Source organism: Scylla paramamosain, chromosome 10, assembly GCF_035594125.1.
Source record: "Scylla paramamosain isolate STU-SP2022 chromosome 10, ASM3559412v1, whole genome shotgun sequence".
Taxonomy (NCBI): domain Eukaryota; kingdom Metazoa; phylum Arthropoda; class Malacostraca; order Decapoda; family Portunidae; genus Scylla; species Scylla paramamosain.
The window spans coordinates 9,697,501-9,715,510 of record NC_087160.1 but is presented as its reverse complement, the minus strand read 5'-3'; the positions used below and the strand labels follow the sequence as shown (position 1 = coordinate 9,715,510).

At 40.1% G+C, this 18,010-nt stretch overlaps 1 protein-coding gene across 1 annotated transcript in view; it reads right to left on the bottom strand.

The window, feature by feature from the left end:
• Nucleotides 1-18,010, bottom strand: part of LOC135104511 (uncharacterized) — a 47,857-nt gene that overhangs the window by 18,213 nt on the left and 11,634 nt on the right. Inside the window, exons 12-22 of the mRNA XM_064012085.1 lie at nt 15,626-15,725; nt 14,004-14,140; nt 10,372-10,608; nt 10,125-10,265; nt 8,172-8,316; nt 7,195-7,380; nt 6,885-7,069; nt 6,444-6,594; nt 5,893-6,083; nt 1,476-1,629; nt 1,084-1,213 (exon numbers count right to left, since the gene is read on the bottom strand). Coding sequence (XP_063868155.1) covers nt 1,084-1,213; nt 1,476-1,629; nt 5,893-6,083; nt 6,444-6,594; nt 6,885-7,069; nt 7,195-7,380; nt 8,172-8,316; nt 10,125-10,265; nt 10,372-10,608; nt 14,004-14,140; nt 15,626-15,725 — 1,757 coding nt within the window. The remainder of the gene's footprint in view (nt 1-1,083; nt 1,214-1,475; nt 1,630-5,892; nt 6,084-6,443; nt 6,595-6,884; nt 7,070-7,194; nt 7,381-8,171; nt 8,317-10,124; nt 10,266-10,371; nt 10,609-14,003; nt 14,141-15,625; nt 15,726-18,010) is intronic.

Genomic DNA, 18,010 nt, shown 5'->3' with positions numbered 1-18,010 from the left:
GATTTAATGTGTGTTGTATTGTATATACCCATCATTAGTTTCAGTGGGGGTGTTGGGTCCGAAACATAATGATACGTTGGTGGGTTTATTCGGGGTTCAATTGAGTTACTCAGATGTTCGGGGTTTTGGGGTTTCACACTGTGTATTTTTAATCTGTGTCGAAGCCAATGAAATAAATAGCAGGTGTGGTACACTTTAGTTCTGCTCCAGCTGTCTTAGGACTCACACGTTTTATTCCCTGTCCTACTCGCCTAATACACATTGCTAGCAAGGATGGCTCAGAGTCTAACAACGTCACATTTTATTGTATATGTATTATTTTTTTTTTTAAATCAGGCATCACATTGCGATAAGTGGTTTTGTTCATGTAGTGATATTGTGTAAGCCTCACCATATATATAGGGAAGTAATGCCTGGAAGTGATGACTTATACACCATCACTACATTAATGAAATCTTAACTCATAATGTAATGCTCAGTTTTGACCAAAACAAGTGCAGACAGGAAAATGTGATGCCACATTTGTCACACTTCATTAAACACTTATTTTCTATACCCCAACTCAAACTAAACCCTTATGGTTGAGTTGCTGAGTTACCATATATATATATATATATATATATATATATATATATATATATATATATATATATATATATATATATATATATATATATATATATATATATAATATGGATAATTGAGAAGGATTTCTGACAAGAGGGAAAACCTGACATCACATTATGCCATCAACTTTACTGATCTCAACTGTACTCTATAGTTTGCTCACAGCATATTGATGATATTGGTTGAGTTGAATTTCTTATGCTCTTATATTTAACTCCAAAAGATAAATATTTATCTGGTAATAAGGCAGTGTTGCTGAAAGGTTAATTTGAGCTGCAAACCTGCAAGGCAATCACATACCTCAATCTTGGAAGATACTGAGATCATCATGTGAATGTCTTGGATGAAAAGAATCTTTTCAGTCATTAAATACAGTGTTTCTGGACAATTATATGAAAGGCTATTTCCTTATTATCTGAAAATACAGATGGTTGGAGCATGTGCTCCATTATATACCCTGTGGAAGCGAAGTTAGTCCAGAGAGTCACAAGGATGTCTTGCATGTGAAGGTCCTGTACACGTTGCCAAGGTTCTATTGGGTCAGGTAATTGAAACAAATATCGTATATCATCCCCATGCCCTGCCACTGAAACACAGAAATAGTGGATTAGTTTCATGCTTGTGTTCATAGAGAAGGAAAGTAGAAACTCTATCTGTAGTGCTGGTTCTCACATAGTAAAATTTGCAATAGATACATGAGACTATAGACTGATATACAACATGATTATGATTTATGTTGTTCAACATGAAGATAAATTAATTCATCATCATTATTGGCAATTGGTGTATCACAATCCAAATGCACCAATACTGTCCAGAAAATGCCAAGTAAGATTGTAGATATTTACTTGTTCTCTCCTGTGTAGCATTTCTGATGATGTACTCATATGATCTCTCAGGTTCATGGTCAAACTGGTACATGAATGTCTTCAGGTTCGGGTGTTGGGCATGGAAGTCAACTGTTCTCACGTTGGGGATGCGGTAGTAACGGTCAGTGAGAATCTTTTGATTGAGAAGAAAACAAAGTTTTAAAGTTATCCTGAATTGATTATGCACTACTAATAGATATACTACATGTCTGTCATAATTTCTTGTATTATATGCAAGTTATGAATTTATGAATTTTTCTTTTTTGCAAGAGGGGCATTGTCCAAGGGCAATGAAAAGATATGAAAAAAGGTCCAGTGAAGATATCAGTCCCAAAGAGGACAGTTAAAAAAAAATATCCAAAATCATGAGAAGTATCCTGAAACCTCTCTCTCTCTCTCTCTCTCTCTCTCTCTCTCTCTCTCTCTCTCTCTCTCTCTCTCTCTCTCTCTCTCTCTCTCTCTCTCTCTCTCTCTCTCTCTCTCTCTCTCTCTCTCTCTCTCTCTCTCTCTCTCTCTCTCTCTCTCTCTCTCTCTCTCTCTCTCTCTCTCTCTCTCTCTCTCTTGAAAGAGTACAAACCATGGGTAGGAGGAAATACAAAAGCAAACAAGGAGTTCCAGAGTTTATCAGTAAAAGACATTAAAGACTGAGAATACTAGTTAACTTTTGCATTAGGGAGGTGGACAGAACAGGGTTGAGAGAAAGTATGAGTGGAATCCTCTTTGCATGTGAAACATACTCCATACATGGGAAGGTAAGACCCCTGTAGAGTTAGCAGAGAGAGAGAGAGAGAGAGAGAGAGAGAGAGAGAGAGAGAGAGAGAGAGAGAGAGAGAGAGAGAGAGAGAGAGAGAAACCTGGCAGAGATGGCTTAGAGCACTAGACTTCATAGAAGCTGTGTTAGTGAGAGACAAGAAGTATAATTTCCAATTTAGATTATTAGTAAAGGACAGTTTGAGGTAGAATAGCTAATTGTCATTGAAGAAGAGGGGGATCTAGAAGGTTGTGTCAAGTTAATAGGTGGAGAAATTAGATTTTTGAGGCATTGGACAACACAGTTTGCCCTTCACCAATCAGAAATTTTGGAAGGATCAGAAGGCAGGTGTTCTGTAGCTTCCCTGTGTGAATTATTTAATTGCTGAAGGTTGGATGTCTAGGAAAATATATTGGCAAAGTGTAGAGTGGTATCAGCAGTGTTGGAATGGCTAGGACACTGGTTTTTTAAGATAATTGATGAATAATAGAAAGAGTGGGCAACAGAACAGAACCCTGATGAACAACATTGTTAATAAACTTAGAAAAAGAATATTGACCACCTACCACAGCAGCAATAAAATGGTCAGAAAGGAGACTTGAGATGAAGTTATAGAGAGGATAGAAACCATAGGAGGGTAGTTTGGAAATTACAGATATGTGCCAGACTCTATTAAATGCTTTTATTATGTCTAAAGCAACAACAAAAGTTTCAGCAAAATCCCTAAAAGAGTATGACCAGGACTCATTAAGGAAGGCCAGATCACCAATAGTATGGCCTCAACAGAACCCATACTGTCAATGAGATATAAGAATATGAAGTGATAGATGTTAAGAATCTTTCTGTTGAGGATAGATTAAAAAGCTTTCGAAAGGCAGGAAATCAGAGCAATAGGACTGTAGTTTGAAGGGTTAAGATAATCACCTTTTTTAGGAATAGGCTGAATGTAAGGAAACTTCCAGCAGGAAGGAAAGGTAGATGTTGATAGATAGAGGTAGAAGAGCAAGGTGTGAGCATGGAAACACAACCAGAGAGATTCCATCAATTCTATAAGCCTTCTGAGGATTAAGACCAGCTAGGGCATGAAAAACATCATTAGGAAAAATCTTAATAGGGAGACATGAAATAGTCAGAGAGTGAAGGAGTGGGAGGAACTAGCAGTGAACCATCAGGGTGAAGTTTTAGAGGTAGAGATAGAGGATGAAAAGATGAAAAAGAAAAGTTGTAGATATTTTTAACTAGGTGCCAGAAATCATAATAGGAGTTAGATCTGGAAATTTGACATTTTCTATTGATGAAGTGGTTTTTAGCTAGTTGAAGAACAGTCTGCATGATTTCAGGCAGAAATGTAAAATGCATGCATTTCAGGAGATGGAAGGCTTGGGTACTATTTGTGGGATACTCTATCATGTAGAGCATAAGAATAGGCTGAGTTGAACCAAAGTTTAAAAGGTTTAGAGTGAGAGAAAGATTAAGGAATGAACACCATCATGCTAGACACAGGCACCTCTGTAATGCACTCAGCTCTGACATGGAAGCAGTAGTCATTCCATGGAAAATCAGAACAATGCCTCCTTAGGTGGCCCAATTAGCAGAGGCAAAATGCCAGAGATACCTCTGCTTTGGAAGATTCTGAGATGGAATTGGAGTGATAGGACAAGATACAGAAATGAAGTTGTGTTTGGAGGATCCTAATAGAGAAGGAAGAGTGACAGCATAAGCAAAAGGATTAGAGGTTACAGAAAGGTAAAAAATGTTGGGCATATCTTCAAGATGGTCAGGAGCTGCACTAATTGCTCTAAGTTATGGAGGATAGCAAATTTTAAGGTTAGTTCACATGTTGGTCTGTGAAGAGAGATGAAAGCCAAAGCTGGTGGTGAACACTGAAGTCTCCAGAAATGCAAATTTCTGTAAAGGGAAAAGGGAGTTGGATGTACTCCATTTTGGAAGTTAAGTTGTCAAAGAATTTTCTTCAGTTAGGGGACTTAGATGAGAGGTATACAGCACAAATGAATTTAGTTTGAGTGTGATTGAGGTCAAAGCCAAATGATGAAGGATTCAGAAGACTTAAGAGAGTGAGTACAAGAGCAAGCTAAGTCATTGAGTACATAGACGCAACATCCAGCTTTAGATTGAAAGTTAGCGGAGAGAAAGTAGGAGGGAACAGAGGAAGTGTTACTGTCAATTGCCTCATTTATTTGTGTTTCGGTGAGGAAAAAAGAATGAAGTTTACTAGCAGACAGGTGTTGTTCCACAGATTGAAAAATAGATCTAAGGCCACAAATGTTGCAGAGGTTAATATAGAAAAGTTGAGTGAGTGTCAAGACACCTTGGGTTGATACTAGAAGAGCATTCTGACCTGGAGAAATTTCTTGTCCTTTCCCCAAATGAGAACTCCAAGGTTGATGTTGATGTTGCCATATTTAATTTTTAATTTTGAGTGAAAGGTGTTTATGTTTTAAGTGCATGTAGTGTTGTGTGTGAAGGAAGAGAATTTTCTTTAGAGGGTAGGCTGTGACCACCCTCTTATGTTGTGAGGTGGAAAGGGAAATGTTTAGAAAGGTCACAACTGAGTCAGAAGGAAGTTCACAGCATCCACGTGTGCTGATGCACATGAGACCTCCTTAGTAGTAATTACTATTTCAGCAGGTGTCCAATACAGGGAGGTCCCATCATACAACCATCTGTTATACGAGAAACTGATTATTTGAGCTTTAGTCTGAGGCAAGTAAAATTATAAAGTTTAAAATGTGTGCCTTCCTGCACCCTCCTGCTAACACATCTAGGCTGTATAATGATGTACAATGATTCAGATTCACAGAGACGAATTTAAGAGCACTGGAAGAGAACTGCACACCCCTCCCTTATCCCCTGCCTAACATTTAAATCCCACCACAAGCCCTCTTTCAAACTGAACTCTCTCAGACTCTCAGACTCCCACACTTACAGCCTTGGTGCTTATGTAGTCTATTATCATTTTGCTTGCAAGCATATTTACAATACAGTATGTCAGTGTACAGTGCTTTATGTGACTGATTGGTGCTTAGATGTGTTACAGTGTTACTGCTGGTGTGTTCTTTCATTTGCTGCCTTTGGTGTGGTGCTGTATGTGTGACTGACCACAAGGTACCTTACTTTGCCTCTCAAGTGCTAGTTATGCCTCCCAAGTGGCCAATGAGTTCTGCTGTGAGTCCTAGCAGTAGGGTTAAGTAAGCTAGAGTACTAATAAAGAAGATAGAAATTGTTAAGAGGCACAAGAGTGGTGATTAAGCTACTCTCCCTGATGCATTAATTATGCATTGGTGAGTGTTATGTACATTTTATATGTTTAATTAATATGAGATCATGTTCTTTTTTATGCTATTTTCTCTTTCAGGTTGCTTTATTGACAGTTCTGTAATATAGACACATTATGGTACATTTTAGTTTTAGCTTGAAAACTTACCTTTGACAAGGGTCTCAGAATCTAAGCCCTTTTTTGCATTAATTATGTGTTTTTTTATACAAAAATTCACTATACAACCAATTCAAATGGAACCTAAATGCTTGTATCATCGGAACCTCCCTGTATCTCCTACTTTCTTTCAAATTCCTTATGATATGTAGAATTAAACTTTGGCCTTCACTTAATTTTCTTTAACATACCTTTGTTAGGACAATCTCATCTTCATGTGTAATGCTGAAGTCCTTCTTGTAAGGCATATACTTGAATATCACACGCTGAGCTAGGTAGGCGGAATTTTCATCCTCTGTCATTGAGAGCATGACTGGCCCTATCTTTGTGAAATTGTTGTTCAACTCCTCAAGTGCTTGTTTTCCACTTTCACTGAATAGAACTGTGGTTAAGGCACTAAATTAGGGTCAGAGGCACTACTCACATTAGTGCAGTCATTTATGATATAAAGTAAACAATTTAAACTTGCTCTATTGAGTCACATGGCTGGCTAGATTACAGTAAAAACATTTCAGATATGCTAACAGATAATTTGTGTAAGATATTCCACTTCAAGCAGTGTCTGGAGGTATTATACTGGAAAAATATTTGTGGGGATGAAACTGCAAAAGAAGTAAAGATGTTCCTCTGTATATACACAATTTTCTGTCATGTTGCACAAAGGTAAGTTACTGTGAAAAGTGCTTATTGCATTTATAAACATTCAACAAGATATATAAATAAGCAGTTAATGTCACTTTACCTATGCCGGCACCATTGCCGTCATCCTTTGTAGTGCCACTAATCATGTCCACCTTATTATAACGACCATGTTTGAGCAGCACTGCTGGATGGTCTGGTAGGAAACTGCCATCAATGCATGGGCCAATGATAACTGGCCTGTTAAACCATTCCTGTAGAGCACTAGCTTCATCATCTCAAGTAGTGAAAAAGAATTGATATATGTGAAGAAAAAAAATGTCAGTCTTTGATGTGTAGTATAATAAACCAGTGATGAAAATGGGTTAAAGTGGATGAAATGGCACTACTTTCAGAGGAAGTGTGTGTGTGTGTGTGTGTGTGTGTGTGTGTGTGTGTGTGTGTGTGTGTGTGTGTGTGTGTGTGTGTGTGTGTGTGTGTGTGTGTGTGTGTGTGTATTTCACAGGCATAAATAGGTAATCCATCAACAGTTCTTGATACTAACCTCAAGGCTAGTAGGAATTTTCACCAGGTCCTCAACTGTTGCCTGTCTGAAACAGTCCAAGAGCTGCTGACTTTCATTACCAGGGCAGTTGAGAAATTTGCCAATCTTGTTGACATCTTGAGAAACACTGAATAGGTCAAGCAGTAATGCTGTCCCTGATTGTAGGATAGCACGATGGAAAAGTCCTGAAGAAAAAGAATCATGGATATTATGGCTGCCTTAATGTTATGGAAAGGACTTTAGATGGCTTCAGGCCACAGTAATGGAAATTATAAAAAGATTAATAATTAGAATCCTGTTACTGTCTCACCTTCAGAGCTTGGAGAGAGGATGTGAAAGTGGACTGAGATCCCTCCGGCACTAACTCCAAAGATGGTGACTTGCTGAGGATTGCCACCAAATTTTTCGATGTTGTCCTGGACCCATTGGAGGGCCAGGACCTGATCCTTGAGGCCCAGGTTACCTGGTAGAATGTTGTCCATTGTTGAGAGGAAGCCTGTAGGTAACATTATTTTATACTAACATTAATTTTATCATCCTCCTCCAGTGCATATATATATATACTTTCTTTCTCTTGTTTAACACTTATGCTTAAATTTGCACTCTGTAACTTGGTAACAGTTGTTCAGTGAAGGGAACTAAAAGGATAAAGAGATATTGATAATGCATTGTTATCATCTATAGATTTTGTGCAGCTACCAATACTGTATTATTATATTAATGACAAACTAATGAAACTTTATGAGATAGGATGTAACAAATTTCCAGTAGAAAGATTGATGGGTCACACACACACACACACACACACACACACACACACACACACACACACACACACACACACACACACACACACACACACACACACACACACACACACACACACACACACACACTGCTTAGTGTAGTGGTTAGCACGCTTGGCTCACAACCACAAGAAGGGCCACTCACAAGAAGGGCCAGGTTCGAATCCTGGGCGTGGTGAGGCAAATGGGTGAGCCTCTTAATGTGTAGCCCCTGTTCACCTAGCAGCAAGTAGGTACGGGATGTAACCTGGGGGGGGTTGTGACCTCATTGCCCTGATGTGTGGTGTGTGAGTGGTCTCAATCCTACCCAAAGGTCAGTCACTATGAGCTCTGAGCTCTTTCTGTAGGGTAACGGCAAGCTGGGTAACCAGCAGATGACCATAGGTGAATGACACACACACACACACACACACACACACACACACACACACACACACACACACACACACACACACACACACACACACACACACACACTTACCAAGAACACCTAGACGGTAGTTCATAGCAACTACCACAACGTCCTTCTGCATCAGAGGTGCTGGTGATGCACCCTCTCCAGCTGAACTAATTATAAAACCGCCACCATGAATGTACACCATCACAGGCAAGTTTGAAAGAAGTGGCTGAAATTATATATATATATATATATATATATATATATATATATATATATATATATATATATATATATATATATATATATATATATATATATATATATATATATATATATATATACTGTAATTTGTATACAGTACATGAACAAGGGCAGATGAATGCTTTGTACAGAATCTTTATGTTCAAGGAAAAGGTTGAGCATGATTTGATAGAACACACACAACATTACAGAAGATCACTTGAGTTAAGATGTGATATTTCCACTGGGAAAGTTCAGTAAAGGACACCCCATGAATGTTCAGCAATAAAAGGAGAAATTTTAATACCCCCAATGGGAGCGAGGCCTCCTGCTTAGGGGTTCTGATTTTGTTACTGCACATCTCTACAACCCACTGCTCCACCTAGCCCCTGGAAGGTACAACAATGATTTGGCCAGGACCACCTTTCGGTGACCATCGCATATAAAAATTGTGATTTCAGTCCTGGAAACACCTCCTTGAAGGTAACTTTTGATGGTGAATCTTTCTTATTTTATGATATTTCTTTGTCATACCCACTGTTTTGCTGTATTTTGCATATTTTGACATCCACATGTGAGCAAAGGTTTCTGCCTCGCAACTTGTACAACTATCAGCTCATCACTGCAGATTGAGCTTGAGAGCAAAAAATGCACAAATTATATGCCATAACTCACTTCATATATGGGATAGTCAGTTTTGGTTGACATTGTCAGACTCAGCACTGACTGTAGAATCAAGGTGTATTGTAAAAACTTGACAAAACAAAAAAGAAAATGACATTACAAGTTGAACTGTGAAGGTGTTAAAAAATGTTTGTAACATGTTTTACTTATGCTCGCAATTTTCAACAGTTAATCATTGAATACTAAAATATTATTACATTAAGTAGGAAAAACTCTCATGAACATGATAAAATGCAGATAAAGCTCCACATATTGAAAATACAGTCATTTATGGCAACATGTCACTTGCCACAGCCATCATGGCAGCATGACACTTGGCATGGCAGGTGCAGGTGGGCTTCGTATGACCAGGTCTGCAACGCGTCTAAAAATTAGAACCCTGCAGCTGCTGGGGGAATGTCCTTTTGCTCTGCAGTTTAAAGCACCTATTACCTGGTTACTGAAACATAGTCTACCAGATTATTATTATTCTGCTGGATAGTGAAATTAATTAAGTTTTTTGAGGTTCTAAACATCACATTTGCTTCCCCAATTATAAATAACAGAAAAGTGATAATCTAGGCACTCAAAGGTGTCTATTAAAGAGTTATTAATTCCTGTTGAAAAATGTGTTTGATGAAGGATCTTGAAAAATGCAGGTTAAAGTAATCCTGATCATGATGAATGAGGCACTGGATGTTTGTTTTGATTACAAGTTGTTAGCTACTGAACCAACACAAATTTGAGATTGCCCTATTCTTTTCTTTTGAATTGTTCTACATTGGATGCCTGTTTGGGAGTGAATTCATATGAAGGGGATGACCATGATAAGATTATTTTTATAGGAGCAGTTATCCACTAGCATATCACTCAAGGTGCACAGGACTGGAGATTAAGGTTGAAACTCAGCAAGGTAAAAAAAAAAAAAAAAAAAAAAATTATATATATATATATATATATATATATATATATATATATATATATATATATATATATATATATATATATATATATATATATATAATAACAATAGTAATAATAATGATAATAATAATAATAGTAATAATAATTTGGTTTGGCCTGAAAGAGAGAAAAAGAGAGAGAGAGAGAGAGAGAGAGAGAGAGAGAGACCATTGGTGTATAGACGTTGAGGTAGAGACAGTCTTCCTGTCCCTCGATTGCCCCTGGAACACGAGAACTAGGCTGTGGACACTTGGGGATGGGCAGCGAACCGTTCCTAGCGCCGCTCCAGTCAAGGGCAGGCTCAGGGTCCTGAAAGTAAAGAGACACTTGTGGGTGGCGTCCTCTGGGCCTCCGGAGACGCTGAGGGGCGGCGTGTAGGAGAACTGTTGGTCGCGGCAGCAGAAGCGCCTCTCACCTTGAAGCGAAGAGGACCAACAGGTGGCTTGGCGTAGGGAATGCTTTTGAAACTGTAGTACACGCGGCCGTTGATTGCCTCCTCTCGCGATCCTATGATAGCGCCCTGCTGCAGCGTCACCTCCACCGTGGCCTGCTCCGCCGCGGCCATCATCACCATCACCGTCATCATCGTCACCGCCAGCATTATTCTGTGGAAAGACGCAAGCCTGAAGGCAGATGGTGCGGCATCGTCGTGTCAATCTTAGTTATGCATGCATATTGGTGTTCACGAAAGTCTATCGTGGTGCTGTTTGCAAGCATCTCAGTTCACGATGCTTTATCACCATGTCACAACAAGTGACATGTTAATGTGACATACAAAGCTGCAAGAACGCACTGTGCTGAACAATGCTGTTCTTGTCAGACAAGGAGTTTCAGCAGCTTGTCTCGCAAATACGAGAGCTAAGCCTTCCTGATTGCTGAGTTTTTGCTTGACGTAAATTTACTGAGAAGCGAAAGCAGTGCGTCAGCAACGTTGTTGTTGCACCATTCTGGGACAGAATGCAGCCGATTTTATGCTGTTCCTCATACTGGTTCTCTCTCTCTCTCTCTCTCTCTCTCTCTCTCTCTCTCTCTCTCTCTCTCTCTCTCTCTCTCTCTCTCTTGTAACCTTGGCTGACATAAAAGCATGTAAGTAGGAAAACTTTACTCCTCGGTCATTGACCGTGTGTACAGGTGTGGGGGAGGGGGATGGTTGTAGTGCACCTTTTTCCTTCTTTGTTTTATTTATCTGTATGGTCCTGCCTATAGGTTATCCTTTGTACACAGAATTGAAAGCATGTTAATAAGATACTTGTTACTACATATGAAAATGATGTTGATGTATTATTGTAGGTTGACGGGAGTCCGTTTATTTAACCTTGCTTCTCGTCGATTGTCAGGTTAGTGTTTTTGATTATACGCGTTCTTCCTATTTACTGTGTTCACCAAGCTCGTTTTTTAAAAGACAATTCCGATATTTGAAAGTGATCGGAAAACAAGACGGTGAAAAGTGAAATAGACCAAGTGTAATAGTAATATAGGGGATGCCTAGTGTCACCAACTTGGAAGGGATTGAGAATGTACGAGACGATGCATAATGCATACCATTACTAACGTTGAATTAATCCTCAAGATTAGCACTCCCTTACGAGTTCCTGGTGAGTGATGAAGCTCGACGATAGTTCGTATGCTAAGCTGGTATTGACATTGTTTGTGGGGCTCCTGTAGCCCCACAAACCTTTACTATTCAGCATTTTCACTCCTTTCATTGAATTATGCAGATAAATTCCACAATTATTTGTCTTTTGAAGGCGGGAAATACTGTAAATTTATTTAAAACACTAAAATTACTTAGAGATCTGAAATTCAGTTATATATATACCCAGAGCGCGGATGCGGTATTATGACCTTCGATTCCTCTGCGGGTTTTCCCTGACGTTGCCAACAGGGCGACCACTCAATAACCCGGTGCTCCGTGGATGGGTATTGTTGATATGTACGAACATATGTGTGTTAGTCCTGTTTGATCTTTGTCTTCTGTGCTGCTTCAGCAGATGACAGTCCAACGCTGACCTGTTTGGAAGTGTTCATAATTGTATTGGGTTCAGATCCTTGCCTTTGTTGTATGTTTGTTTAGTTGATATGTTTCCTGCTACCTCATGCCCTTTAAATTTTTTATCCTCGTATCGGATAGGATTTTCTCATCAGCAGGTTCGAGATCTCATATATGCTGGGAAGGTGGGGGAGGGGATGATGAGAGAAGGAAAAGACTAAAAAAAGAAAAAAAAGGTGGGGAATGGAGTTAGGGGAGGCCAATGGAGGTCTATTACTACGAATGGTAATGTCATTGTTGCTATGACAGTGATAGGGGTTGTGGTTGTGACATTGGTGGTGATGGTGTTTAAAAGTTCCTTCTGCAGGTCTTTAAAAAAAAATGTTGAATGCTTACGGACTACCTGACACTGACCTCTTCCTTTTTTAAGAGAGAGAGAGAGAGAGAGAGAGAGAGAGAGAGAGAGAGGGGTCTCACTTCTGTCACCATTGACATCTCCCTATCACCATCATTACCTCTGTCATTACTATATTATCGTTGTCATCACCACCATCACCATCCCCACCACTACTACCACTACCATCATCGCAACAACACTACTGATAAACCTTTGATGTGCCTCTCCCATTTCCTCATTCAGTCTTTCCCTTCTTTTATTAATATGCCCCCATTTCCACCGCCACTACCACCACCACCATTATCATCATTACCATCAGCATCATAATTTTTATCATCATCATCATCATCATTAGCCTAAATGATTCAAAGACCAGGGCCTTTTCTGTATAACTCTGTCGACTGCTCGTCTATTCAAGGGGTGCGTTCCGAGGGAGGTTTCCCCCTACTACCTGGATAGTCGATCAGCTGACGGAGCTAACAAAAATGGCTACCCACAGGAGACTCAAGCAGCTGCGCTCTTCTTAGCAGAGGAGCTCGCTGGCGACCCTGTACTACACGTTGTGGACATTATTCATAGAAGAAATGAAGTTTCAAGGAAGCAAGAGGAGGAGAGAGAAGAGGCCACAGACTTGTGAAAGTGATTCGTTCATCAACAGTACTCCCGCATCTCCTCACCCCCCCCGGGCGGGAGAGCGCACTACCTCTTGGGTCTGTGAGCCTCCGTTAGCCATCAGTGACGTCATCACCCCCCAAAAACTTGCTCCGTTAGTTTACGTAAGCTTACGTAAATCTATTTGGAACGCGCCCCAGTCTACACTGACCGACTTCCCCCGACTTCCACCTTAACAGCACCGCCTCACCACCCTCAGTACACATCACACTCCATACTCTGCCTTCCCCGCCTCACCAACTCAGTATATCCACTCTCACACGTGTAGGCAAGCCCTCTTCGCCGCGGAAAAGTTAGTCTCAGAATAAAATTTCCTACAGTGCTGAAGTTGAAACCAGTTAAATCAATAGTCATCTTGAATATGCAATAGTGGATCAAAATAGAGTGCTGGAGTGGGTAGTCTTTTTCACGTTGTGGGTGTGGCAAGAAAATGGAAATAGAGAGCTAGAACGGGATAACCAAAACGTCTGTAGTGTGTGGAAAAAAAAAAAAAAAAAAAAAAAAAAAAAAAAAATATATATATATATATATATATATATATATATATATATATATATATATATATATATATATATATATATATATATATATATATATATACACGCACACACACACACACACACACACACACACACACACACACACACACACACACACACACACACACACACACACACACACACACACACACGTACATATATATGCAGTATGCGCAGAAAGTCCTGACGCCACGGGGCCGACGTCATTCTTCGTGGAAAGTGGAGGAGGCCCATAACTACCTTCCCGGGAAGGCAAGATGTTCTGACGCTTTTGGAACACTAACTGGGAATTTACACTCTCCCGGGCAGAGAAGCCAGTGTGTGTCACCTCAGGTCATAGCGGTGGGCAGGAACCGTTAACTCATTTATTCAAGGAACGGGTTTCTTGGGCTGGCGGAACTGTCGGAACCGGTTCCACGGGGAATCGGTAGAGAGCGGCTGGTGAATACCCAAGTCTCGGAACCGCCATCGCGCTGCTTGGCTGTTACCAGGGAGTAGCGGTTCTGGGACTCATCTAGAATACTGGGGAGGATGATTACCTCGTACCGACTCCCGATCCCGAGAGACATAGGCTCTGCGATGGATACTGAATGGGTGCACCGTTTAGTTGATGTTCACTCTTATCTCACACAGGAGTTCAATAATATGCGTACTTGGGTTTATATCAGTTCGCGTATTCAGTGCGATGTCTAGTGCGGTGTTTCATGTATTATGTAATTCCATTGCATTCCAGCTTGTCTTTGCAGACTTAAGCATACGATACATCAGACAATGTGTGGAACTGGTCTAATTCGCTTCGATGTCATTACCTTTTAAATTGACCAGGTTTAAGCGTGATAAATGTTCCTCTAACACCGTGAATTTAGATATAGTCCTGATATGTGCACCTTTAACACGCTGCCCTTGAAAAATCCTTGGTGCTTGAAAAAATGTAACGTTATATTTCGAGACAAGAAGGATTGCAAAAACAACAAATAAGATATTTCATTTATCTTCGCAGATAAGATTTTTATTTACTCATGAGGACAAAGGTTACAGCCTCCCCATTGTTTGGCAGTCTCAACTTTTACGACGCGTCACCAGAAGTGCATCAATATATATATATATATATATATATATATATATATATATATATATATATATATATATATATATATATATATATATATATATATATATATATATATATATATATATATATATATATTAGACACACACACACACACACACACACACACACACACACACACACACACACACACACACACACACACACACCCGATGTTCGACGTCATAGGATATTTACTTAAGTACAAAAAAAAAAAAAAAGACTGTGCTTATGGCAGCACTAAATAGGTGCTTCCTATTGGCTGGCTTAGACGAAATATTTTCATATTATTCGCGCAATTTCTTTGAATACTAGACACAGGGACACTTGTTCATATTTGATTGTACTACACTACTTCGTTCATTGGTAGATACCATTTGCAAGATTTCCTAAATAATGTTAATGATTACATACATATTTTAAACACTATATAAATATTGTAACTCGTGCGTATCTGCCATCAGTACTCTTTTGGAACTGATAAGGCGGAACCGGCTCCAAGACTCGGAACTGGTTCCTAGTGGTTCTTGGTAGAACCATTGGAACCGGTTCCGGAACCGGTTCCCGCCCGGCCCTACCTCAGGAGCTGTTCAGCTGCTATAGAGAGAGGGTAGTTTGTTCGTCTGGTGTGCTAGACAAAGGCTAACTGCACTACTATTTTGCCTCTTCCCACCCTCTCAACACGCCCAAAATGGCTACAAACAGGAGAAACGGAAGGAGGTATTTACTTTATACAAGGCTGGCCACGATCTCCCATTTATTTCCAACCAGATAGGAGTTAGGCTGAGGAGAGCACAGTGGTTGGTGCAGCGTTTCAAGGACGCTGGTGAGGCTACTACACTCACCGCATTTTCCAAGTCTGTCAGGTCTCGTAAGATCACTCTGAAGACCAGTGCACTTATGTCCAGGCGGGATGCGAAAGAACCAAGGCAGACAGCACTGGAAATCAAAGAAAAAAAATACCTACATTTATTGGAACATGTGTCTGTGAGGAGTGTGCAGCAACTTCTGCACGGTGACCTGGGCTGCAAAAGTTACCGGGCCCGCATGAAACCCCTGCTAACTGCAATACAGAAGGAGAAGAGGATCAAATTTTGTAAGAAATAACTAGTCTGGAGTGAGGAGCAATGGAAGACGGTGCTCTGGAGTGATAGGACGGCTTTCACTGTAACTGGGATACCATCATCACGAGTATACCACAAGCCAGGCAGCAACCCCTTGAACCCTAAGTATACCTCTAAGCTTGTGAAGGACCCAACATCACTTACGGTTTGGGGCTGCTTTACCTCTTATGGAGTTGGTGAACTAGTTGTTCTTCCTGCTAATGTTAAATTAAATCAAAACAACTATTTAGAGTTTTTGAGTGATGTGCGATCCCTTTGAAAAAAAACACAGGCAAAAGTGTTTATGCAGGATTCTGCTCCTGCACATGTTACAAAATCGGTTAAGCAGTGGCTGACTGACTTTGAGGTTCCCATCATTTGTGACTGGCCTGGGTATAGCCCAGATATCAATTCTATCGAAAACTTAAGGTCATACATGAAGAGACAGCTGCGTGGTATGGATACGTCGTTTTTCACAACCTTACTTTTTTTTTTGTGTGTGTGTAGGAGGGACACTGGCCAAGGGCAACAAAAATCCAATAAAAAAAATGCCCACTGAAATGCCAGTCCCATAAAAGGATCAAAGCAGTAGTCAAAAATTGATGGATAAGTGTCTTTAAATCACCCTCTTGAAGGAATTCAAGTCATAGCAAGGTGGAAATACAGAAGCAGGCAGGGAGTTCCAGAGTTTACCAGAGAAAGGGATGAATGATTGAGAATACTGGTTAACTCTTGCGTTAGAGAGTTGGACAGAATAAGGGTGAAAGAAAGAAGGAAGTCTTGTGCAGCGAGGCCGCAGGAGGAGGGGAGGCATGCAGTTAGCAAGATCAGAAGAGCAGTTAGCATGAAAATAGCGGTAGAAGACAGCTAGAGATGCAACATTGCGGCGGGGAGAGAGAGGCTGAAGACAGTCAGTTAGAGGAGAGGAATTGATGAGATGAAAAGCTTTTGTTTCCACCCTGTCTAGAAGAGCAGTATGAGTGGAACCCCCCAGACATGTGAAGCATACTCCATACATGGACGGATAAGGCCATTGTACAGAGTTAGCAGCTTTCTCACCCCCACAAACTGGCGGAGACGTCTCAGAACGCCTAACTTCATAGAAGCTGCTTTAGCTAGAGATGAGATGTGAAGTTTTCAGCTCAGATTATAAGTAAAGGACAGACTGAGGATGTTCAGTGTAGAAGAGGGGGACAGTTGAGTGTCATTGAAGAAGCGGGGATAGTTGTCTGGAAGATTGTGTCGAGTTGATAGATGGAGGAATTTTTGAGGCATTGAACAATACCAGGTTTGCTCAGCCCCAATCAGAAATTTTAGAAAGATCAGAAGTCAAGCGTTCTGTGACTTCCCTGCGTGAAATGTTTACCTCCTGAAGGGTTGGACGTCTATGAAAAGACGTGGAAAAGTGCAGGGTTGTATCATCAGCGTAGGAGTGGATAGGACGAGCAGTTTGGTTTAGAACATTATTAATGAATAATAAGAAGAGAGTGGGTGACAGGACAGAACCCTGAGGAACACCACTGTTAATAGATTTAGGAGAAGAACAGTGACCGTCTGCCACAGCAACAATAGAACGGTCAGAAAGGAAACTTGAGATGAAGTTACAGAGAGAAGGATAGAAGCCGTAGGAAGGTAGTTTGGAAATCAAAGCATTATGACAGACTCTATCAAAAGCTTTTGATATGTCCAAGGCAACATCAAAAGTTTCACTGAAATCTCTAAAAGAGAATGACCAAGACTCAGTAAGGAAAGCCAGAAGATCACTAGTAGAGTGGCCTTGAAGGAACCCATATTGGCGATCAGGTAAAATGTTGTGAAGTGATAGATGTTTAAGAATCTTCCTGTTGAGGATAGATTCAAAAACTTTAGATAGGCAGGAAATTAAAGCAATAGGACGGTAGTTTGAGGGATTAGAACGGTCACCCTTTTTAGGAACAGGCTGAATGTAGGTAGCAAGAAGGAAAGGTAGATGTTGACTGACAGAAACTGTGCCTCCGTGCTTGCACCTTGCCTAGTCAAAGTCTTTCAGCTCTGTCTGTCAACATCTACCTTTCCTTCTTGCTACCTACATTCAGCCTGTTCCTAAAAAAAAAAAAAAAAAAAAAAAAAAAAAAAAAAAAAAAAAAAAAAACAGGCTTTTCTATACTTGGTGTGTTGATTAATAATGGGGAGGCTAATACAATTATAGATGATTTTTCTTCAATTAAGTAAATTAAATGATACAAGAAGGATGTAAACATGTAAA